We start from the raw sequence: 23,491 nt of genomic DNA, 5'->3' as shown, positions 1-23,491 counted from the left end.
TCGTCCTTAATGCAGTCATAACAATAATCGGGCAGATTGCAACCAAAATTATGGAACAGAACCCAAAAGATAATGTGTTTTGATTTAGGATTTCTCCTCTTTGGGAAAATTATCATTCCCATTCTGGTAAAACATTATATTCAGTTAGTCACGAGTCGATAATCGCATCATGACCCAAGTTTGGGATAGGGCTCTGGAAAACAAGTTGCAACATCGATCTCATCAGTTGTGTTAATAAGAAAAGCAAGTCCAACGCTGGACATCTCTCTCCTGGGTTGTACAATGTGCAGTTAGCCAATGCAATTTCCCGTTCACCCAGAAAACAAACATACTGCCTTGTAGGAAAGCGGAAATCGTTCGATGAGGTCCGGTTCCCCTTTTGTCTATGCAACTCAACGTCGCGAACATGGAGATTATATTCCTCGTGTTGGTGCATTCAACCCCGTGATCTTGTATCTTCCGACGGAAAAACTGTGTACCGTCCTCTATTGGCAGTATTCCACAAAATGTTCCCCGCAAAATTTCCAGAAAGGCGGCAGCTTTGTTAGGATATCTTTGCACAGTTACGTGATTGCAAACGGGCAGCAAAAATACTATCCTTGAAGAAATCAAACCCGAAGGTGGCAACGAGTATTAGATGATTGAAATCTTGAAAACATTTAAAATGTAAATAGTATCACATTTTCATTTAAATGCTATGAATATTAATATAATTGCTGAGTAATTTTACAAAGTTTTGAGGCATGAAACGCAAATTACTTTGAGATTTAAGGGACTATCGTTAAACAATTCATGAAATTAAACTTTTCAACCTGGCTCCCTAGCTTATCTCAATCCAGCACTACACTACATTGATATATTTAATTTGGATTCCTTTTTTTTTTTTTGGGGAGGGTAAAGGTCAAAAGACTTGCATGGTACACGCAAAGCGTGACTTCTTCAGTGAAGTTTGTCAAAGGTTCGTCCTCTTCTATTCCATGAAGAATCATCGATCACATGCACTGACTCTTCAGTGCACATATACATATATATATATATATATATATGTATGAAGAGAAACTATTCAATGGCTCAATAATATTCGAGACAATAATGTGCGAGCAATAGCTCATGCCTCCCCCAATAATTCGAAGTCTCATGTCCCATCCCACTAATAGTGCTACGAGACAAAGACACGCTTGCTAGGTTGTCAATGGTCTATCTATATATATGTGCGTATATATAGTATATAAAACATATACAGCTACATTTGATATATCATCTACTATACTTCATTGGATTCAAGTTAATGTAAATTCTTTCTTCCTACAATTTTTATTTTTATTTTTCACTGTTTCAATATTTTTGCTCACTCTAAGCAATGACTTCTCTAGTGCAGATATGTGTAATATATTAGAAATGATTATATATGTGTATATATAAAGAAATCTTTCTTTATGGTCGAACTTCGCGTGTCTGATCATCTTATGCATTTCTTAATCATTGTGCAATGTCACGAGACTACTATGCATGGATGAACACTAATATTTATTTCCCAACTTAGATCTTAAAGACAATTAGGTATGTACACCCACCCACATAGTAAAAGGTTTCCCTTTCATCGAACTTTTGTGTAATTAATTTATCCATATGATCACCACTCACGAGTTCTCATGTCGTTGAAATGATGGTCACCAAATGAATTTCATTCCAAAATTATTTCATTCTCATGAGCCAAATCATCTATTAGTTTTTTTTTCTGGGTGAGCACTACTGGTATCTGAAAGTCCAATGAGCTTCGGCTAATTTAGGTTCGTACCAAACCGGTCCATCAAGAGGTCCTGATCGCTGATTTTCTCCATTAAAAAGCTCGAACCCGAGTTCTTATTTGGGGACAAATGCCAAGCTAACTAAACTACTTTATGTTGGTTTATGGGAAGATTAGTAGTAAGTTTTACGAAGGAGAGGTTTGGGGTAGATTTATTGCTAGCTTATTAAATGGACTCATCAAGGACACTCTGAAGTTTGAACTGACACTTTTAGATAATGGCATAACAAATGTCAGAATGAATGAGTATCTATATCATTACAATTACCTAGATTATATTGGCTTCATGAAGTTATCGCGTTCGAGTCAGATGAACCTGACAACTTATTCAGACAATACTTTTGCGAAATGATGAACATATGATATCAATCCGTCTACATGTCAATATAGAAAAAATATATGGTCTTTCTATTTGATTTGACTCGATAGACCTGATCTACGCAGCCAGAGCTTCGTCCATTGGATAATGGAAAATCAATGGGGCACATTGCCTTTTCGGATCAGCAGAGAAGTCACATGAAGAGAACTGGCATGAGCTGCTTAATTCACATGGAATTCCTCTGTTCTGAAAAAAAGGAGAAGGGGGAGAGGAAAGGGGGGGAGGAAAAAAAAAAAAGGTTCATGAACAGTGTTAGGATTATAAAAGGATGTCGTCTTTATTAGCTCATCACTCCCACATGACAAAAATCTAGTTGGAGTGGTTGGACTGGAGAGTATTCCCTTTCTTCTTCCTCTTCTTAGCCACTCTGCCTTAAGTTTCTTCGATCAGTTGATCCACTTTGGGAATTGGGCAACTCTGCAGTTTCTTCTCTTATCCTAAGTGAAGGTTTTTGAGCTTTGATATATATATATATATATACACACACATATCTCGGGTATCGGTCAGGTGTTCTCGGGGACGGTCTTATTCGGACCTTGAAAAATGGGGAAGATGATGGGTTTCGCGAAGATATTGGAGTGCTTCAGTGTGTGCTCATCGAGGTCGAGCTCTTGTTTCTGCGGGAACTCCGTCGACGAAGAAGATATTGAGAAGCTTCCACTGATGGAGATTGACAGCAATGGAGGAAGAAAGAAGAGACTGAGAGTAAATGATGTTGTTGAGAAGCAGACACTGGCTTTCCCGCTAAAGCCCAAGGTGCACTCTTTATGTCCGTCCTTTCAAGCTAAATGATGCTGTTGAGAAGCAGACACTGGAAATGGAAAGGAAAGGACTCACCGTGTGGGATCAAACTGACCCGTTTTCTAAACTGATTTCACCCTCACTTCATCTTTTCTTTCTTGATATAAAAGCGTGGCATCCTAGTGATCACCCGATCCCTGCATCGAAAACTTTACTAATACACAGTCTCTTGTTCTTTCTAGCCCTGAATTAAAAACAGGCAATCTAGTTTATCCTGACATTGAGGAGTTTGATATTTCATTCTCCGCGATCAGTTCTAATTTCCTGCAATTTTGATAAAAAACTGCAGATGGTGATGCTGAGGGTGTCCATGCACTGCCACGGCTGTGCGAGAAAAGTCGAGAAACACATCTCCAAGATGGATGGTACCGAACTAAATTTTTTCGCCTGCTACATATTTACAGTTATCGGTCCGAATTTCCGATTGTTACGGCCTCTTTGTCCAATACATACTCTTTCAAATGTGAACAGGGGTGTCTTCATACAAAGTAGACCTGGAGAGCAAGATGGTGGTGGTGATTGGGGATATAATCCCTTTTGAGGTGCTTGAGAGCGTCTCAAAGGTCAAAAATGCTGAGCTCTGGACTTCCGCAAAAGCTGAAGAGACCTGAATTTCTTAATAGGGACATATAATTTAAACAATTTTTTTAATTAACTTTTATATAAAATTCACACACACACACACACACACATATATATATATATATGTTATGATACAAAATTATAGGCTCCCCCATGTGTAATCCTTCTCCTTGTGCAGAAAGAGAATTATGCACATGCTGAAGGAAATCTTCTAGCTACTGTTTTTGCAATGGTTGGCTGTGTCTGTCAATGAATGTGCCTGCTAGCTATATATGTACGTATCACATGGATGCAATACTATTTGGCAGTGAAGTAATAATTTATTATATGTAACCATGGCTTGTAAGGCGAATGAAATTCAGTTGAGACCGGGAAACACTGTGTCGGGATGCCCCGATGCGTTGAACAACCTTGGACGGCTTGGAGTGCCTGGAGATCCTTCATTATATGTATATATTTTCACATGGTAATGTGACATATGCTAGCTGCTCTTGGTGGGGGCTCGGGGTAGTATCCCACGGCAGTTGATGAACCCAGCCACGCTTTCTTGGTTCGGTGATGGTCTTTACCAATTACCGCTGCAGCGATCCCCGTTGCTCTGGAGTCACTTGGACAATGCCGTGTGATCTAGGGGTCTCTAGGCGTTTCATGGATTTTATCTGATATTTATATAGATCGACTGGAGTTCGACATTGCCTTGAATACAAAACTGAAACAGAGAGGTTCCATTGAAGAAGAAGAACGTTCCGGGGCAACATCCGAAGCCATCTCCCTTATATATTACTGAGTCATTTCCCATTGTAACCGGAAAGTGTTACATGACAGACCACTAAATAGCATTAGTTCCTCAATCTACATAGAGAAAACTCCGTATTCGATTGCTGCCGGCCACTCATTATGCCACGAAGTTCTTGAGATACGCGTCTGCAAGCATGAGTCCCAGTCGGACCTGAGCCTCGGTGGTCAGGTGGAGGTGATCTTCCTTGAGTGGCAGTCCCTTTGCGTCCACGCAGATCACGTTCGGGAGATTGATTCGCAACTGCGCTTCCCTCACTTTCTCTATATACTTCGCATCTCCCGATGCAATTGCCACCTTAAATATTTCGATCATCCGTAAAATTCATTAATCAACAACAGTCTAATCCAATGGAGTAAAACAAGACATATCGAGTCAAGGACCACATTGCATAGAGAGTATAACTTCGAGGACTACAATAAGCAAAGGGCAAACTTAGAGGACCTGTATGACGGGGAGAGACGGCAAGCCGAGATCCTCCCGGACGTTGTGGATGAGGCGCTCCATGTTCGCCTGATACGCGTCGGCGTCGTGCTTTGTCGACGTGTCGCTCTCCCCTTGGAACCAGAGCAGCGCCTTGATCTCCCCTCCGACGCCGGCGCCGGCGCCCGCTCTGCCCTTCACGCTCTCCCTCGCCCTCTTGACCATGTTCTCGTACAGGTGCTCCCGGCGCGCCCACTCCTTGATCGCAGTGCCCCCCACCGCGCACGGCACCAGCCCCACCGACTCCGACCCAGCGCCACCCCTCCGAACCACGGCGTTGGCGAAAGCCATCCCCGGCCCGATGCCGCAGACCTTCTTCGCGTCGATGTCCTGGTGGAGGGGCTCCCGCGCCGGCTCCCACCGGAGGGCCGCGCTGAGGCGGGAAATGTCAGGGCTGGGGCGGCACTGCGGGGGCACCACCCCGTCCCAGCGGCGGTGATGCGTGACCCCGCCGCGGCCCGCCATGTTGCTCTGACCGGAGAGGATGAAGATGTGCTTGGGGCACAGCGGGTCCCGATCTGGGGTCTCCGGTTTCGGGGTTGAGCCGGCGATTTCCATCGGCGGAATTGGGAAGATGTCGAGATGAGGTATTGATGTTCAATTCCGAGAATTCCGTTCGTGCTTAAGTGCAATTTTGCCGAGAAGAGCGAAATCGTGAGGATTCAGTTATGGAGGTAGGTGGGATGAAGCTTCCCTGATTAGGATTTTTGCGGTGAAAGGACAGTGACTGAAAATGCCTCCGGTCTCCGGACGAAAAGTGATGTCGGGCGCGGGGGAAGTTCGGCCTTACTTTGCCATGAGCAAGACATAGTACGATGCAGCAACTTCATGTCGGAAGAGAGAGATAAAACGCTTGATTACAGCAATTAATCCGAATCAAAATTATAATAACCAATCATTTGTTTGTTTTAGAGATCACAAGATATCATCAGCTATTTGCTTGAGAAAATCTCGCAAACCTCAGCCATAAGGGTTCCGATGATTTTTGAACCTTGCACTACAAATATAGTCTGTACACTTGAAGGAATTGCATGCATTGCAGGATTAAGGAAGTCATTGGAAATTTGGAAGCATCTTTCGGCTATGGTCAAGCTTACGCTCGAATGGATGGTAATTTCAATTAATAGAGTGGGGATATTTCTTTGATCTTACCAAAGTGCAGAAAGGCTAAGAAAGGGAGTCGGTGCAATGAACATGCTCTAAACAACCAAGAGGTTACTAGATCGATTCTCTCCCGGAGCTCGCTCGCACCTGGGAAAAAAAGGAAGAGGACACAGAGGCCATTAAGCCCATCCTATTATTTTGGGCTACTGAGGCCCATAGTGGTCATCACTGTTCGGATTATCTCTTGCCCTAAATTTTCCCACTTTCTCGTTAATCAAGTAAAACGTTCTTCAACGTCCCGTTCTGATCTCAGCCGGCGAGCTTTCACAGGTCAGTCGATCATCCGAATTTCTTGCCTTTCGCCAAATGACCCATATTGAGAAATGAATTGTGGAGATGCTTACGCTAATCCGAACTAGCTTATAGTTCTTACTTGGTGAAATTAAGTTGAACTTCCCGAAAGCGGTTGTCTGGTTTCGATTAATCTTCTATCATGCCATTTTTCAATGCCTTGTTAGACATCTTTGTCGGCCCTGTGCAAGTCTATGTATTTCTTGGATACTTTGCACAGAATGAGTTCGATGAAATGCCCTCGTGACTCGTGGTCTGTTGCTTTGCTTCCGCTGACTCTGTTGGCAACGTCGTATCTTATGCTATATATATTGTGCACGGAATATGTTCAATGAAATGCCCGGCTGGCCTGAATTTGGACCTCTATGAACAACAGTTCAGTTTTTGCTCAGCTGTGAGTTCCATCGTCACGGTAATATGTTGTGGGTTTCATGCATTGCAGAGTATTTGAAAGCTTTAGTTCGTATTGGTCTTCAGCTTGATGCATTAATATGTCTTGTCGAAGTTCATAGATACTTCATCTTCGGTAGTATGTTATATTTGATCAAGCAGCATTTTTCATCAATTAAAAATAAAATTTTGTCCATTTCAATTGAGTAGAGAAATTGTTTAGAGATATTGTGACGAAGTATGAAATTGCATTGTCTATAGGTCAGCTAAGCCCTAACATGCCACATTTTTTCCTCCTGATCTTCTTGTTGGAGATTTCTTTAGGCGGCGCAGCTATTTCAGAGTAGCAAGGAGAGGAAGGCAAATAGCAAGTTCGCGTAATAATGGGAAGCCGATTGGGGAGAAGAGTGGTGAACTTCGCAAATTTGCCCATCAAGCTTTTGATGCCCAGCACCTTCACAAACATTAAGGAGATTGCCCTTAAGACCATACCCTCTGCTTCGAAGATAGAAATCAAGCGGGTCCTTGAGTCCCTGTATGGATTTGAGGTCGAAAAGGTCAGAACCCTCAACATGGAGGGCAAAAAGTGGAAGAGAAACTGGCTCCTTATGGCAAAACCGGACTACAAGAAGGCATATGTTACCCTAAAACACCCGCTTTCTATATCCTCGGATCTGTTTCCGATTCGTCTGATTGAAGAGAACAAGACGACCTCGGGCAAGAAGGGGAAGTCTAGCATTGTCGAGGAGAGTGAGAAGAAAAGGCACTGGCTTGAAGGGAAAGATGAGAACAGTATCAAGCAGGAAAGAGGCCATGGTGAGAGGAGCAGAGGCACTGGTGCTAGTCAGGCGAAGTTTCCTTGGAGCTACATGAAATCTGGTCCTGGTAGGTAGAGCCCGAAACGAGGTCTTTATGTACGTGCTGATGGCAACTTTGTTTTCAAGAGGTCGTGAAGCTTCCATGCTTAAGTTTAGTCATTATAGTGAGGAGGGTAATCTAATGAGTCTCTTATGTTAAATGAAGCTCGACCTAGTAAGTACATTCAAGACATTATGGTTTCGTCAAATAAGATTTTGAGCTCTCTTTCCTCACTGTTAAGAAAGTGGTTGAACTGCGCGCTGCATTTCATCCACATCGAGAACCCTGTTCGGCTCGAATCTATGGCGAAGCATTGTCTGCTTCTTGTCCATTTCTTGATGCAATGGACTCTGAACCATATTGATCTTGTGAAATCCATTACACTTACTTGATCTGCAGAGATTTTTTTTTAACCGTCACGAGAGATGAAACTTGCCTGCTGGCTGCTGCTGTCTTATCACACTGTTTTTATGCTGAGCATAAGTATGAGATGGGATTAGGATTTCTGAAAGCTTCTAATGTACCACTCGCGTACCGCATTGAAGGCCCGGTCCCTGTCGGATTCGACCTCTTTTGTTTAACAGAACAAGCATCCCAACTCAACGGTAAGGGCACATACCGAACTTGAGCGGTTACTGTAGGATTTTCCTAGAATCTGCCCTGCCTGCAGAGTTTCCTTTTTCTTTCGGGACAGTATGATTAGACAAGATGTGGGAAGTTTCGTTTGCTTTAACCTTCAGTTGTAAATCTAATGGCAGGCTCCAATTATTTTGATGTCTCATTTTACTCTTTAGTCCCGTCAGCTTCTGTCCTCGAATTTAAGCGGCATGCTTTCGACAGTGCAGAGGCAAGTTAAGATAATCGGTTTACGAGTGTAAGACTCGACGACGAATCAAAATAACATGGATGTTGTAATGTCAGATAAATCAGTCCCGGAATCGGATCCATACTGTAGCTTGTTTTGATCCTTCCCTAGAGAAAAGTGATGATACCCTGTGACGCGACCGGTATCATCTTTAAAGATTTTGGTATGATATCGATGTGCATGCATAGGGTGAGGAGAATATTTGCTTTCCTTAGCAAAGCCCTGTAAATTTCAAGTCGTGTATGCTTCAAGTTCAATCGCCTCAAAAAGTCGAGTTGGTATGAACTCATTAATCACACGAAATGACCGGACACTCGTAACATTTAACTATGAAAGAATGCAAGTGTTGATAGAGACTACGGTCGATATCCGAGCATCCGAATATAGACTGAAGTTAAGCTCCGGCTCCTATATTTGAAGGACGAGGAAAGAGGAGATATTTTCCATCACGATCTCGCTATATTCTCTTGAAATTTGCTCGATGGATGAAAAATAGAAAAAGGTATTAAAAAAATTTAAATCTTGCGAAAGAATGTTACTAATATTCTCTTAATAATCAATATAAAAATCCTTCTAATTTAATAATTTCACTCACAAAATGATGCCGCAATTACAATTACAATTAATTCTTAAATTTATCAAAAGCTAAAAGTAACCTATTGGCTCTAGTCTAGCATCACTTTACAATATAAAAATTCCCAATATTTGGCCGTCTATTTTATAAATTGAGAAATGAAAAGATTTCTCCAAATTCCAATGAGGGAGAGGAAAAAGTCCATTCAACGAATAATATCATCACAAGGCCAAAAAGTAAAAGTACGCGGAGCCGATTACTTGGTGCTTGATGACGTACACCCGATTTTTCTTTTCTGGAAGAATATGTATTTTTAATTTCTCTCTAATTAATGCTTCGCTAGTCTCGAGTGTCATTTTTCACATGCTCTAAATATTAATATTTCAGAAAAAAAAGGAGTGTGTCATTCGCAATCCGAAATTAAGAGGTCTTAAATTTAATTCTTCTAAATAGGCATTTCATGTTTATTTCTTATTTTCTCTTTTTCATAGTCTATTGATTTTCATAGGTCCCATGTAATGGAAAAAAAATATAAACATAGTTTTTTATAACAAAGTTAAATTAAATTAAATTAAATTAAATATAATTTGAGGAGATGAAGATAAAATAATTAAAAAATACGTGAGAAAATTTGAAAAAGAAAAGATAAATAAGTAATGATTGTGTTGTCGAATTAATAAAAAAATGTTAAAATTGAGAAAAAATGTTGAATAATTAAGATAATTTAATATTAAAAAATTAATTTAGATAATAGATAAGAAAAAGTATGAGAAAGAATTTAAAGAAATGTATTAAAAAATAATGATTTATGTCATTGAATTGAGTGACAAATAAAATAAAATAAAATTTTATTATCAAATATAACATAACATTTTTTTATGATTAATTTTCTATCTTGACACTCTTTTTTTCTTTTTTGCTCAAAAAAATATTCAGTCATGTGAAACAATACCAAATAAATTAAATATACAAGTCCCCTGATAAATTTTTTCTGGAAAGGTCTTTTGCTTATGGTATCAATATTATGAGAAATTGGAAAAAAGAAATATATAAAAAAATGAATTTATCTTTACCTTATTGAGTATTTCACGCGCTCAAGCGTTGCACGTCGCCACGTACCACTCAGAGCACGAGATAGTGCTTCGTGTACTTTTTCTGCTCAATGTCATCACCAGTAAAATTGTTTACATTAATTTCACTTTGCTCCCTCTAATTGTACATTTTTCCTCATCTCTTCCTCTTTAGTTTTTATTGTTTCATTTTGCCCAAGGGATTGATACATTTCCAAAAAGAAGGCCCTAGAATTTGTTGGCAAAAATAAACACAAGGAATCAGCTCGAATATCATTTGTAGCAGGTCAAGTAATACAACCTATGATTACTTAAGTCACCACAACTTTGAGGATTTTATGACTCTTATTCTCGTTTGGTGTGGTTTTACAGAGATAATATACTATTCGTTTGTAATTTATATGACATTAAATCATGTATTTTTCTTAAGCATTTTTTTCTAGTAAGTATATAATTTGATATTGACTTCTAATTAAAATACATAAATGATTTTCTTTTAAAAATAGCTCTAAGATTACTTCTGAAGTAATTCCATAATCATCAATAATTTTTCACATGTACAACTAAAGTGGCTGTGAATAGTCAACCTTCTAGTCATTGACGTTGCTATCGACACTAAAAGGACTTCGAAGTTAATTAAAAAATTAGTCTTTTTTTTTCAGAGGAAGACTCGAAACAAATTTTAGCTACTAAAAAAGTCATCTCACGAGTTTTAAAAAATAACTTATATGACGAACAAGATCTTGAGTAGTTTCTCTATAGGACAAGACCCATATGAAATGTTGCTTTTTACCCACTTGATGACTTCAAGTAGCGGAGGGATCGAGAGGAATTGAGGAAGGTACCCAACCTCCTAAAATTTTGTCGCATTAAGGAAATTCACATGTCATCGTTCAATTATTTATGAAACTCCTTATTTTTATCTCTTTATTTCAAATTTTTTTATTCTATTAGTCACTCAAGAAAGTTGCTCGTCCCAATTATAATCTTGGCTCTGCTACTACTTGTAGTGTTGATAAACGACAGATGATGAAAGATTGACGACCACTTTAGTAGTATATAAATTAATCGTGTATGAAATTTATCCAAGCAGACAAAAGCTATGTCTACTATGCAAATTTTAGAGAACGTGAAAATGCTAATAAATAATTACAGTGCATTTGGTTTCAGAATTAAATTAACTTTGATTTTGATTGTGAAAAAAGACAAATGTTGTGTAGTGTGTTTAGTTAAAGTTAAAATTTTTGACTTGAGAAATGTGTATTTTTGTTGTGTAGTGGGTTGAGTTAAAGTTAAAGTTAAAGTTTTTGTGATTTTAATCCTGAAAACAAACGGACCATTAATATCTTTGGGTGTATTCGTATGAGGAGGCAAACTGAGACGAAGATCAAACTGTAGGGAGCAGATTGAGGAGAGAAAGGAACACACCCGGGCTCCCATCTGAACGCGCTTGACCCGCGCGTGTGATTCCTCTGAATCTGAAGCGCTGAAACCCCAACAGCTCCCCTTCTCTCTCTCTCTCTCTCTCTCTCTCTCTCTCTCTGATTCCAACTAACAAAGGACGAGAAGACTCGCAGGGAGACGTCTCGTTCTCCTCTCCCTCCCTCTCCCTCTTCCTCTGTGGGTGACTCCATTGATGACTTGCAGGAGCCAAAGCTCCGACCTTTGCGTTTCGTCCAAGGTACGGCTCCGACGAATTCCTCTCCCTTCTCGTTCGATTTCCCCCAGCTCTCGGCGCTTTTGATCCCTCGTGTTCCCTGCTCAGATCCGTGTCCGCTTCCTCTCATCAATCGCGCGTTTCTCGATTTCGTTCCGTCCTCTGCTGCTTCGTTTGCTGTGTTTATGTGGGTTTTCTTTTCTCGAATTGAATATGAGAGCGTATGGTTGCTTTTAGACAATGTGTCGCTTCTTGTGGTTGTTGATGTGAAACTGGGTAGCACGATGTGGGTCAAATCTGTCGTGCGCTACAGTACTGTTGCGTGCTTCAGCGATAAATTGCTGAAGCTGCTGAGTTATATAGCAGGAAGTGCTTTACTTTGGGTTGAGATTGCAATGTCATTGTTCTCTCAGCCCACTTCTCAGAAGCTTGATTGAGTGTGGTGAATTCTTAGCTGTCAAGTTTGTAACTTTGCATTGTAATTGTATCGTGCTGTTTGCTCCAGCGATTGGTCATCTGAGTTGTTGCTCTGTGGGTGAAATTTAATAGATTTGGGGATGGAGTGATGTATAGCCTCTGAACTTGAGATGTTTTATTATGCATTTTTTATTTTTTGTTGTCCTCTTTTTCTTGTCCGTGCCTTCACTTTCTGTCTTAGTGGAAGGCGATATCGTATTAGGCATGGATTACTTTGCATCGTGTTCTTCTGTATTATTAGTAAAGCTTTCACGGCATAAAAGCTTCAAATGAGATAATCCATGGTTTTGGTAATATGATCAGGACTTTTGGAGGGTCCGGATTATTTTCTTCCTCGTGATTATTGAAGTTCAATTTACTTTTCCTGAGGGGAGGATTGAAGGCCCCGTGTTTATCCCTTCATAAAATATGCATCAGGAAGACAAGTTCTTTCTTTAGTGTCAAATTTCACCCTCGGTAGATTTCTCAGAGTTAATTCTCAGTCTAGTGTGTCCTTGTGAAATTCCTGATGCTTCTAAATCTCTACTATTTCCTGACCCATGTTTCTGGTATTTAAAGCCCTTCACGTAGTGTGCAAAGGACATCGGAGAAGAATCGTCATTCAGGTGATGCCTCAAGAAGTACAGGACTCCTGCAGGAATTTCTGAAATCTGGTCTAAGGGAGGCACTTCCTTAAGCTTTCGACAAGGTTAAGATACGCCCGCGCTCTTTAGAAGGCAAAATGAAAGAGCCTCCAAAGGCAACTATTAAATCAACCAAGAAGGAATCAAGAAAAGCTTCTAATTCTCCCATCAATCAGCCTTCTGCCAAGAAGCAAAATAGGAAGGGGGAAACCCCCATCAGATGCTCATCGACTCCTGAGTTGCCTTCGGATTTTGGGTGCTCAAAATCATGGATCTGCAAAAACTCTGCCTGCAGAGCTGTTCTCTCCATTGGTGATGCATTCTGTAAGAGGTGCTCCTGTTGCATTTGTCACTTGTTCGATGACAACAAGGACCCTAGTCTGTGGTTGGTGTGCTCATCGGAATCTGGTAAAGAGGACTCGTGTGGACTGTCCTGTCACATTGAATGTGCCCTTCAGTCTGAAAAGGTCGGGGTGGTTGATCTCGGGCAACTGATGCGCCTTGATGGTAGTTATTGTTGCGCATCTTGTGGGAAAGTTTCTGGAATAATTGGGTAAGCCTTCTTTTCTCTTGTCTAAATTTCGATTTAGGGAATCTAATCAACTTACATATATTCACATTTCAATTGCTATACTATAAAAAAGAGTTTCTCCTATTATATGTGTTTCATATTCTTTTCTAATTGGAAGAAACTTATTTCATGCTATTATTTTTCCTAGAACTTATGCATGAATATTCTGTTTTATATTCTGGGACTTTGCTGCTTGCATCCAATTTACATTGGTGCAATTTGATTAGTGAAGTTGACTTCTTTTTTGTAATTTTTTTCCTAAATAAATCCATTTCAAGAAAATTACATGGGAATGAAGATGGTAAAACCACTTTTTATTTCTCTAGAAATCAAAGCAATTGTAACAACCATATATGGCTTATAATTTAGTGTCAATGACAGGAATGTGAAGAAGCAACTTCTTATTGCAAAGGATGCCCGTCGTGTTGATGTCCTCTGTTATAGAATATACTTGAGCTTTAGGCTTTTGGATGGGACTTCACGGTTCAAAGAACTCCACGAGATAATAAAGGAGGCGAAGGCAAAACTAGAAACTGAAGTGGGCCCAGTGGATGGCATGTCTGCAAAGATGGCTCGAGGAATTGTAAGCAGACTGTCCATTGCAGGTGAAGTGCAGGAACTCTGCTATATTGCAATCGAGAAAGCAGATGAATGGTTGAGTTCTGTTTGCAGTGAAAGTTCAAATCAGAGAGGTGAGAAGGTCATACTGAACATTTTTTTTTTATTTGTTTGTTTATTTATTTTATTAAAGTGAGCCATTGCTTAATGTGTTTTTCTCCCCCGTTGCAGAGGATTCACTTCCTGCTGCTTGCAAGTTCCTGTTTGAGGAAGTAACTTCATCCTCAGTTACGATCATTCTACTTGAATTATCTACTGAATTGACAAATGATATCAAGGGCTATAAGCTCTGGTACAACAGAAGTGGAGAAGAAACCCGAGGTGAAGAGCCGGCTTGCGTCATCCCCAGAGACCAGAGAAGAATCCGGATATCCAACCTGCTGCCCTGCACAGAGTACACATTTCGGGTCATATCTTACACAGAAAAAGCTGATTTGGGCCATTCCGAAGCCAAGTGCTTCACAAAGAGCGTGGAGATCGTTAAAAGGAACCAGAAATCGCCTCTTCCTAGGTCTTCAAGCCCTAAGGGTGGCCCAAAGTCCTCGGCCGGTTCCTCTGGGTTCAGAGTTCGAGATCTAGGGAAGGTTCTTAGTCTAGCTTGGGCCCAGGAGCAGGGCCACCTTGAAGCAGAATGCTATGAGGTGACCAAAGTTGGGACAAAAAACAAATCACAAGATCAGTTGCCCTTGGTATTACCCGACTTGAATGAAGAATTTACTCCTCCATTGGAATATTCCCGAGACGAAGACAACGGGTGTACACTAGAACGTGCGATTGGGGCAGAAGATGATACAGCTTCCCATGAAGCTGAGAAGAATAACTTAGCGGGGTCGTGTGACAGCACTCTAGTAAATGGGTCCCCCTTTAATAATTCCGATTCTTCAGGGTCTTTGGATGAGAACTTTGAATATGGTGTAAAGATTATCAGGTGGCTGGAGTGCGAAGGACATATAAATCAGGAGTTTAGACTTAAATTTCTGACGTGGTTCAGCCTCCGATCAAATGAACAGGAGCGCCGGGTCGTTAACACATTCATTCAAACGATGATTGATGATCCAATTAGCCTAGCAGGGCAGCTTGTTGACTCATTCTCAGACATTGTGTCCAGCAAAGGCAGCCGCAATGGTATCTGCTAGAAGATGCGGTATTAAATTTCTGGCTAGGAAGGGCTGATTTATAGGTGACCTTGCCTCGATTACCTCTAATGTAGCTATTCATTGGTACCAAGGGTTCCATTCAGGTAAGATGCTCGGGCGACTGATTGTGGAGACGAGTCTGATTATTTGTCTGGAAGATAGAAATGCTTCTGATTTGTGGTAGTTGACAGTTGCCATTTAAACAAGCAAATTTCATTTGAAGCTGTAGGAAATTGAGAACTGCATTGTCTACAACTCATTTGTTGTCCAACGTTTTCAATCTTCAGCTTTTCTTATCTTTTCGTTCGAATTTTAAATTTATCCTTCCCCATGGTGATATATTGTCATGGAAGAAATAAGCGCTGGATATCTTCATGTATCAACCGATCCATTAACTGGATGTTTTGTGGATCGTACTCAGATTTATCACCATTGGATTGGCTCTTTCTTGTGCAGTGTTTCGTACTGTGTATCGATAATGTAATATCTGGGATACAGATTGATCTGGTCGTGTTTCCGTAACTATCCTAATGTCTAAGAGTGCAACATCATGTTTGCAGTCCCTCTGGCTCCTCGAGTCGTGGAAGCTAATGTACGGACAGAGTAAAATTGAATGAGTAAACAGGCACAAAGATGAAATTCACCAACTTTAATGAGCACGCGTAAGCCCCGGTCTGTCCTATACGATGGCATGGTGTAGAAGTACCGGTGGAAATCGCCCTTGGCAGGTGTCGTGGGAATGAAGGATCATTATACGCAAGAACTTCTTTTGCCATTGGTTGGAAGGACTGAAGTGCAAATTGAGAAGACATGAAGCCCCGACAGAAAGAAAGAGCAACGGCCGAGCTTTGCCATTGGATGTCTTAACGGATTAGATTCTGCTGTAGGACTCTGCTCTGACGTCATATGGAACCAAAACTTGAGGCCCAGAGGCACACTACTGACTACCCCCTCTCTCTCTGTCTCTCACTCTCTCCCCATCACCATTTTCAGTTGAGAGCTAAAAGCTCTATCTCTCTCTCTCTCTCTCTCTCTCCCTCTAGAAACAAGAAGGATGCAGCTGCTGCAAACGCCATCTCCACCATATTTGTCATTCCAGTGCTCAAAGCTCCATGGCTCAAGAAGAGGTAAGAAGGGAAGTTAATCCATCATCTCCATGAACAGATGAAGCTCTTTCCTGTGAGAACTGACCCAACTAACTGTACTTTCTGCTCTGCTTTAATCAGGATATTGTTTGCCGGAGAATTCCATTCTTCCATCATCCTCGTCGTCGTCTCTCAGCTGTCACCAAAATGCTGTTCAGCGGCAGGGGCCCGAGTGCTCCACCGGGGTGTCTCATAAACCGGCCAGTTGGAGCTCAGCCGTCACCAAAGCTGCCTCTGTTGAAGGTAATTCTTCTGCTCTGCAGACAGTTGCAGAGGTAGAGAAGTTCAAGGATTATTTACGGGGAACAGGCTTGATGACTTTTCATTAAGCATACATGTTTGGGTGGGGGAATTCATTATGGAATGATGAATTCTTTGGTGCGTTCGAGAAAATTGCTCGGTAGTTTAGAGAACATAGAAACCAATTACTGTTAAGAACTCACTCGAGTTCGATGCCATTGCTGTGAGGATCTCCTTGGCCCTATGGGAACCTCCAATTTGTTTTGTCGAGTTAAAGCTTACCACTGTCAAAGGCAATTTAATCGATGAGAACAAAAGGTGGAGACTTGATTCTCGGCTGTGATCTGTTACTGCATCGTTGAGCACTGTTGTCGTTTGTGTTATGAAAATGCCAAAGAAAATATGAGATCCCAGATCAAAATGGCCATCTGCGTCTGTGTCCTATGTGTGGATAACTGCAACTTTTTGCATTCGTTTCAAGTGATTAGTTGGAGCTGAAATAATTTTTGGGAACTGAAACAAAAAACCATGAACCAAGAAATACTGATTTTAGGGACCCTCAATCACATCGGTCATTCTTTGCAGCAGATACTTCAACGGTCTCAAAAGAAACAGCCCAAAGCGATGTACTGAAAGCTCTGTCTCAGATCATTGATCCCGACTTTGGCACTGACATTGTATCATGTGGCTTTGTTAAGGATTTGGAGATAAATGAGATCCAGGGAGAGGTGAATGAAGCACATGAACATGAAGCCTCTTGACCAAGCTTTATAAATGACAATGCCCTTAACTGTGACAACTTATATCTGGTCTCAGGTCTCATTTCGGTTAGAGCTCACAACTCCAGCATGTCCGGTCAAGGACATGGTAAGTTCGGATCTGTATCTCCATGCATGCTCATTTGGCTCACATTTATTTCATTGGGTCTTCTTCGTTCTTTCAGCTACATGACATATTAATCTGACAAGTTAAGCTTCTGGATGAGCTCAATAGCAATAATTCAGTATTTCATCCGAACTTACTCGAGTTTTCGTCTGGACTTACCTATAATTTTTGCACTGGGACACATGGTGCTTGATTTTTAGATAGACTCATCTATTACTTTTTTCCAAAATAGATGAGTACGTTGCTTCCGCACGATAATCTTGCATTATTGGCAATTCATGATAGGCCAGCGAGACCATTCCGTTAGTTTGATGACAGAATTGTGTGGCAGTTCGAGCAAAAGGCAAATGAAGTAGTTGCAGCCATCCCTTGGGTGAAGAATGTTCGAGTGACAATGTCTGCACAACCTTCTAGACCAGTTTTTGCAGGTCAACTTCCAGCAGGACTTCAAAAGATTTCGAGCATCATAGCAGTTTCGAGTTGCAAGGTAGCCTTCTCATCCCCATCTTCCACCTTTATATCGTGTTAAATCATGCAATCTCTTCATGGTAAAGTAGTTGCAATTTTTATTCGTCAAATATTATTGTAGAGCCATAGAGTCATGTCACCGCTTTTAATTTCAGCAAAATATAATTTGGGTAGTAGCATCAAAAAGTTGGGGGAAATGATTTTTCTGCACTTCTTTCTGAGTGCCAGTTTATTTCTTCACAATTTGTCCTTCAAGATCCGATCAATAATATTGTTATTGCACACGCTCGATCTTTTTGGTTTGTTTTTTGGCTTTCAGAAACAGAATTGAATACCCTTTAAGAGGCATCCTTTATTTTCCCCTTTATCATGACTCTTTCATGTCAGAACCATTCAGGGAGGCGTGGGAAAATCGACCGTGGCCGTAAATCTTGCTTACACTTTGGCAGGAATGGGGGCTCGAGTCGGTATATTTGATGCAGATGTGTATGGTCCAAGCTTACCAACAATGGTTTCCCCTGAAAATCGACTTCTGGAAATGGTAAGCACTCTAAACCTTCTTCAGTTGGCTAGGGACTCCTTACCTTACTCCTTGGAGAGTGCATCCTGGGACATGGTTTTCAGCCGATATGGGCGAGGCCTCTTGACGAGGCGCATATGAGTTTCCTGCTCCTTTGACAGCTCGACCAAGCATCAGTGTCGATCTTCTGGACCTTCTTATTCAAACTCCCAATTTAGTAATGTCATGAACTTACACCTTCTCAAACTATCTATAGAACCCAGAGAAGAGCACCATAATTCCAACAGAGTACCTGGGAGTGAAACTTGTGTCCTTTGGGTTCGCGGGACAAGGCCGTGCTATAATGCGCGGCCCAATGGTTTCAGGGGTCATCAACCAGCTTCTGACCACTACTGAATGGTAAATACTCGACCCAGCATCAAATAGAGAAAAAAAACTGTCTTTTCGCATTGAACTTCTTGGACAGTGTATTTGTCCATGTGACTAGATTAGCTGTGTTGTGCAGGGGAGAGCTCGATTACCTTGTTATTGATATGCCACCCGGAACGGGTGATATTCAGCTCACATTATGCCAGGTTCAAAATTTTCCTGTGTACTTTCTTGCATAAATATTTACAATCTTTGGGGGGAAAGTGTCACATTTCTTTTCTCTCAATACTCCTGCCAACATTTTGTTTTTTCATGAAGTATATGCATAGACTAAGTATTCATTTTGCTGTTTTCATGAAAAACCATACAATTTCAGGTAGTTCCGCTGACTGCAGCCGTTATTGTTACAACCCCACAGAAGCTCGCCTTTATTGATGTAGCCAAAGGGGTCCGGATGTTCTCGAAACTAAAGGTTGAGGATTGCTACACTGTATTGTAACTGTAATAATATCTTAAATACGTGTGTTGGAGAGTACATTCTCTGCTTCTGTTTCGTGCGCACTGAACTTTCTGTTTTTATAAGCAGGTTCCATGCGTTGCAGTAGTTGAGAACATGTGCCACTTTGATGCTGATGGGAAGCGATATTACCCATTTGGCAGAGGATCAGGCTCTCAGGCATGTGAATCACGTAGTAATTGATTCGACTACTCGTTTTATATGTAGAAAAGAAATACTTTTGTCTCTGCGTGTGTGTGTGTATGGGTGTTAAAGGATGTAAGAGCTGAAAATTATGTAATAATCTGCTGTACAAAATATCATATTTTATGGGAAAAGATTCTATTCTTGCATTCTAATGGTTTGATTGATAGTATGGCAGGTTGTCCAGCAGTTTGGAATTCCTCATCTGTTCGATCTTCCCATTAGACCAACTGTACATCTTACTTCCCTAATTCCTTTATGCTGTTCATTTTCTTGGTCTTTATGCGGAAATTTCATATAATTCATATGTTCTTGTAGCCAATAATTTGAATTCTCCCTTGGTAACTTTTTCCTCTGCAGCTATCTGCTTCTGGGGACAGTGGAATGCCCGAAGTTGTGGCTGATCCTGTGGGAGAAGTTGCCGGGACATTTCAGGAGCTCGGGGTCTGTGTTGTCCAACAGTGTGCAAAGATTCGTCAACAAGGTAAATACCAGAAAAAAAGTTGGCACATCGAGGTTTTCTTTATTATGTATGACACTGTCATGAATCGTGCGTAACGTTTTATTTGCTCGGTCCCTCTCTTCCATAACCCAAAATCAAAACATAGAGCATAACCTGGCTCCGAATCTGTTGGAAGACTAAAAAATCGATGAACGTCAAAACTTCTAAGACCTTTCTTGATGTGTGAATGTAACCAAACCTTGTCATCTCTCTTTCCAGTTTCTACGGCTGTGACATACGATACGTCTATCAAGGCGATCAGAGTGAAGGTGCCTGACTCAGACGAGGAGTTCCTCCTGCATCCTGCCACTGTGAGAAGGAATGATCGGTCCGCCCAAAGTGTGGTGAGTTCAACTTTCTTCTTCCATATAGTAATGACGATATTTATTCAAGTATAAGGTCTTTCCCTTTCAAGCCGATTTTACGCATAAGAAAACATAAACCCCACGCAGCTTGGAGCAATTTTTTCTTAACAAGTCGATCAAGACAAGTTTGTGATACCATTAGGAGGACCTAGAAGCTTATGGATGATGTTCAAATATGCCCACGTCTTTGACCGAAGTTTTCATATTCCATAACCTTCGAGAAAGACTTCATTTTGTCGCACTGATTTCTTTTTCGAAACAGGATGAGTGGACTGGGGAGCAGAAACTGCAGTACACTGATGTTCCAGAAGACATCGAACCCGAGGAAATTCGGCCGATGGGGAACTATGCTGTCTCCATAGTCTGGCCGGACGGATTTAATCAGGTAATCTTAACATGCTCCTCAATTTCCTGCAAAAATATGTTAGGAGTATTCCTATGCGCAGGAAACTTGCACCTTCGTGTATATTTCTCGGATCTATTTGAACAAATCTACAAGTTCGGCCAAATTATTTGCAGTATGGAGATTGTCCATGTGAACATATGTCGAATGTTTCTTTGCTAATATTATTAAATCTGCTTATTTTAGTAGATGAAAACATTTTATAAAATCTACTATCTACAGATCCTTATTCCTGTTCAATGCTGGAAACACTCTCCTTTTGACCCCTGAAATCAAACTTCGTTCTGTTTTTGGTTGCAGATTGCTCCGTACGATCAGTTGCAATCAATGGAACGGCTCGTCGATGTGCCTCAAATAACTCCGTTTTAGTGCTGCTATGACTTTTTTCATAAGAATGGATCAACTTACACCGAGCGAAGAGTTACGAGGAAGCTATCCATCTCTATGATATTCCCCGCCTTCATCTCTACACCGTCCGGAAGGCTTCTCGGAGGGAGGAAACTACAAGAAAGGGGACAGAGCGATTCGGGTGGAAGTAGATGATTAGTATCTTAAATCCTTTCAACCTTCCTTCTATCCGTTTATTATTTCGGGCATGAATTGTAAGTTATGCCGAAGATAAGGGATTCAATTTTTCATAAAATGCAGTAGCCTCTTGGTCTTTGCATTCGTTTATATCATCCTTGAAAGTTCTACAAGCATAAGACCATCTTATGGGTCCACACAACTTGATAATTAGTCGGATTCCACACAACTTGATAATTACTCGGATTCTGTGAGACAGATCGTAGAAGATCGAAGTTAAAGAAGATAATATTCCTTGGTACTACTGACGTACTTTACCTATTAGGAGTGCACGTGCATTTGGTTAGTAATATAAGAGATCGATGATCCTTCTCAACGGTTCAAACGGCTTTAAAATAGACAATATTTGGACTTTCTAACTTCGAATTATTTCTTGATGGACCCCCACAAGTTCCTAAAATTATAATCTTCGCCCATATTACTTGTATCGTCAGTAATAATATAACTCATGAACTGCCATAATGTGCCATCGTAATTTGTATTATCGCATGCTATACCCTCTCCCAAACCTAAAATCTGTCGAGCCACGTCGACCGACAAACTTTTGAAGTGATAGTTGATGTCTTTCTTATTTTCTGTAGTTTGACATCACTGTCATCAATCGTACAGATGAAGTTAACGATACTTTGCAAAGTTCATTGAAACTTGTACAGAGCAATCTCCGCCGACCCACATGCGTATCTCGGCAGGTCGGGTGACATAGAAGTAGCATATATAGGCAAGCATTCAATTTTTCGGAAAAGGATAGAAGAGAGAACAAGATATGGGTGGAGCATTTATTTATTTATTTATTCCGACGTGCAACATGGTATTCGAAAACCCAAAGACCCCGACTAATCTAGTTCGAGCTTGATCGACCTACTAAGATGTAAAATTGTCTCGGTATGAATTTTTTTCATTCATAAAACTTAAATTTAAAACCGTACTTAAAAGAAATAAATATCGAACCATTTGAACTAACCTACAGTTGGCGATCATTTAAGGCTTTACGTGAAGGGAAGAAGGCTAGTGTACATGAAATGGGAAAGCACAAGCTAGCAAAGCGCAAAGTGAAGAGTTGGGAGCATTTAAAACTGAGCCCCTTCCGTACGATCTTGTAGGAACCGACCTTTTAATGAGCACACCATCCCCTATACCGCATTTATCGCCATGAGATCTAAGCAGAAAGATATGGTCGGGGGAGAATGGCTGCATACTTATGTTCTCCTGTGTAGATTACCGTAAAAGACAAAAGTTCGTCACCATATATAGTAGAATTCAGATGAAAATCATGACGATATTACAAGATTAATTAATTGTATAGTCCGCATATTCGGCTCCTTTGTCGGTAGTGAATATATACGCTTCGTGGATCTGAAAAATATTACTATTACTCTAAAATATATGTTTCATTATTCATCAAAAAAATATATATGTATCATTTACGAAAATAAATAAGACAATGATCTTTTTTTATTTCCTTTTTTGGGTAAGTAATAATAAGATAATGAACTTACTATAGACATTATTGTTATGTCATATTATACGCAAGTAAATTCCACGATGGACGTTCCTTAATTCCCATTTTACCTGTCTAAATGAGATTTACGCTATATGTACCATAGAATGAGATTCCAAATGGAACGGGTGACTTTTTTTTTGTTATAAGGGAGGTTCATAGATTTAGTATAATGAAGTAGAAATCTTAATAGTTAATAAAGATATACGAATAGCCCTACTACGAGTATCGAACCTGAAACTTCTTAAATTACCAAGTAAGGATGTGCACTATTGTATTATACAATTTTTTTATAAATGAAACCTGTGACTTCATTACGAGGTTATTAATCGTATTTCCTGCATATTCTATCCAGCTCTCATATGCACAACTCGTTTCTTGGTGCAAACTTAGTTTCTTAATTTAAAATTTTGTCTCGATCTTTTAACTTAGAATTTTTTTAAAAAAAATAGACTGTGGTAAAAAATAACTAGTGGAGGAGATCATGAATGAGATTTTTGAGATAATAAAGTAGTTTCTTCTTTACTTTTTATTTTGAATATTTTCCTTGAGATTGGAAAATTTTTAGTAAATAGTTTGTGTATATGATAAAGTATACTGCTTTACAAAAAAATGGTGGCAATTGCAAAATGAATTTTTTTCCTTAAATAATAGTATAAGATATACCAT

At 40.3% G+C, this 23,491-nt stretch overlaps 5 protein-coding genes across 7 annotated transcripts; 4 read left to right on the top strand and 1 right to left on the bottom strand.

The window, feature by feature from the left end:
- Nucleotides 1–2,477: 2,477 nt before the first annotated feature.
- LOC116200157 (protein SODIUM POTASSIUM ROOT DEFECTIVE 2) lies at nt 2,478–3,895 on the top strand. The gene is made up of 3 exons (XM_031530879.1): nt 2,478–2,942; nt 3,277–3,352; nt 3,459–3,895. The coding sequence occupies exons 1-3, from the start codon at nt 2,730–2,732 to the stop codon at nt 3,596–3,598; spliced, it is 429 nt and encodes a 142-aa protein (XP_031386739.1). The 5' UTR covers nt 2,478–2,729; the 3' UTR covers nt 3,599–3,895.
- Nucleotides 3,896–4,297: 402 nt separating this feature from the next.
- Nucleotides 4,298–5,889, bottom strand: LOC116200155 (probable carbohydrate esterase At4g34215). Its single transcript, XM_031530877.1, has 2 exons — nt 4,810–5,889; nt 4,298–4,662 (listed from the first exon to the last, which is right to left on the bottom strand). Exons 1-2 carry the CDS (start codon nt 5,404–5,406, stop codon nt 4,465–4,467), a joined length of 795 nt encoding a protein of 264 aa, XP_031386737.1. The 5' UTR covers nt 5,407–5,889; the 3' UTR covers nt 4,298–4,464.
- A 236-nt stretch (nt 5,890–6,125) lies between these two features.
- On the top strand, nt 6,126–7,785 carry LOC116200156 (39S ribosomal protein L23, mitochondrial). The gene is made up of 2 exons (XM_031530878.1): nt 6,126–6,282; nt 7,018–7,785. Exon 2 carries the CDS (start codon nt 7,077–7,079, stop codon nt 7,584–7,586), a length of 510 nt encoding a protein of 169 aa, XP_031386738.1. The 5' UTR covers nt 6,126–6,282; nt 7,018–7,076; the 3' UTR covers nt 7,587–7,785.
- Nucleotides 7,786–11,584: 3,799 nt separating this feature from the next.
- Nucleotides 11,585–15,597, top strand: LOC116199765 (VIN3-like protein 1). The gene is made up of 4 exons (XM_031530244.1): nt 11,585–11,741; nt 12,753–13,370; nt 13,770–14,080; nt 14,178–15,597. The coding sequence occupies exons 2-4, from the start codon at nt 12,916–12,918 to the stop codon at nt 15,140–15,142; spliced, it is 1,731 nt and encodes a 576-aa protein (XP_031386104.1). The 5' UTR covers nt 11,585–11,741; nt 12,753–12,915; the 3' UTR covers nt 15,143–15,597.
- Nucleotides 15,598–15,755: 158 nt separating this feature from the next.
- LOC116199766 (fe-S cluster assembly factor HCF101, chloroplastic) lies at nt 15,756–21,414 on the top strand. Of its 3 annotated transcripts, none has more exons than XM_031530245.1 (15): nt 15,756–16,269; nt 16,369–16,530; nt 17,113–17,255; nt 17,344–17,394; nt 17,744–17,899; nt 18,278–18,421; nt 18,657–18,799; nt 18,906–18,975; nt 19,146–19,241; nt 19,356–19,445; nt 19,648–19,701; nt 19,830–19,953; nt 20,191–20,315; nt 20,599–20,721; nt 21,040–21,414. In XM_031530245.1, the coding sequence occupies exons 1-15, from the start codon at nt 16,197–16,199 to the stop codon at nt 21,106–21,108; spliced, it is 1,623 nt and encodes a 540-aa protein (XP_031386105.1). In that variant the 5' UTR covers nt 15,756–16,196; the 3' UTR covers nt 21,109–21,414. The 3 variants fall into 3 exon arrangements, with proteins under 3 accessions (XP_031386105.1, XP_031386106.1, XP_031386107.1); XM_031530246.1 differs by having other exon boundaries at nt 15,759–16,269; nt 17,116–17,255; XM_031530247.1 differs by lacking the exon at nt 17,113–17,255 and having other exon boundaries at nt 15,761–16,269.
- The last annotated feature ends 2,077 nt before the right edge of the window (nt 21,415–23,491 follow it).

Source organism: Punica granatum, chromosome 3 (assembly GCF_007655135.1).
Source record: "Punica granatum isolate Tunisia-2019 chromosome 3, ASM765513v2, whole genome shotgun sequence".
Taxonomy (NCBI): Eukaryota; Viridiplantae; Streptophyta; class Magnoliopsida; order Myrtales; family Lythraceae; genus Punica; species Punica granatum.
This window is presented reverse-complemented; position numbering and strand designations above follow the sequence as displayed.

Coding starts and splice junctions, on each gene's coding strand:
- LOC116200157 (XM_031530879.1), top strand. CDS start 2,730: ATGGGGAAGATGATGGGTTTCGCGAAGATATTGGAGTGCTTCAGTGTG. Junction 2,943..3,276: donor CTTTCCCGCTAAAGCCCAAG/GTGCACTCTTTA, acceptor AAAAAACTGCAG/ATGGTGATGCTGAGGGTGTC. Junction 3,353..3,458: donor ACACATCTCCAAGATGGATG/GTACCGAACTAA, acceptor AAATGTGAACAG/GGGTGTCTTCATACAAAGTA.
- LOC116200155 (XM_031530877.1), bottom strand. CDS start 5,406: ATGGAAATCGCCGGCTCAACCCCGAAACCGGAGACCCCAGATCGGGAC. Junction 4,663..4,809: donor CGTCTCTCCCCGTCATACAG/GTCCTCTAAGTT, acceptor GAAATATTTAAG/GTGGCAATTGCATCGGGAGA.
- LOC116200156 (XM_031530878.1), top strand. CDS start 7,077: ATGGGAAGCCGATTGGGGAGAAGAGTGGTGAACTTCGCAAATTTGCCC.
- LOC116199765 (XM_031530244.1), top strand. CDS start 12,916: ATGAAAGAGCCTCCAAAGGCAACTATTAAATCAACCAAGAAGGAATCA. Junction 13,371..13,769: donor AAAGTTTCTGGAATAATTGG/GTAAGCCTTCTT, acceptor TGTCAATGACAG/GAATGTGAAGAAGCAACTTC. Junction 14,081..14,177: donor TGAAAGTTCAAATCAGAGAG/GTGAGAAGGTCA, acceptor CCCCCGTTGCAG/AGGATTCACTTCCTGCTGCT.
- LOC116199766 (XM_031530245.1), top strand. CDS start 16,197: ATGCAGCTGCTGCAAACGCCATCTCCACCATATTTGTCATTCCAGTGC. Junction 19,242..19,355: donor GGATGTTCTCGAAACTAAAG/GTTGAGGATTGC, acceptor TTTTATAAGCAG/GTTCCATGCGTTGCAGTAGT. Junction 19,446..19,647: donor GCAGAGGATCAGGCTCTCAG/GCATGTGAATCA, acceptor ATAGTATGGCAG/GTTGTCCAGCAGTTTGGAAT.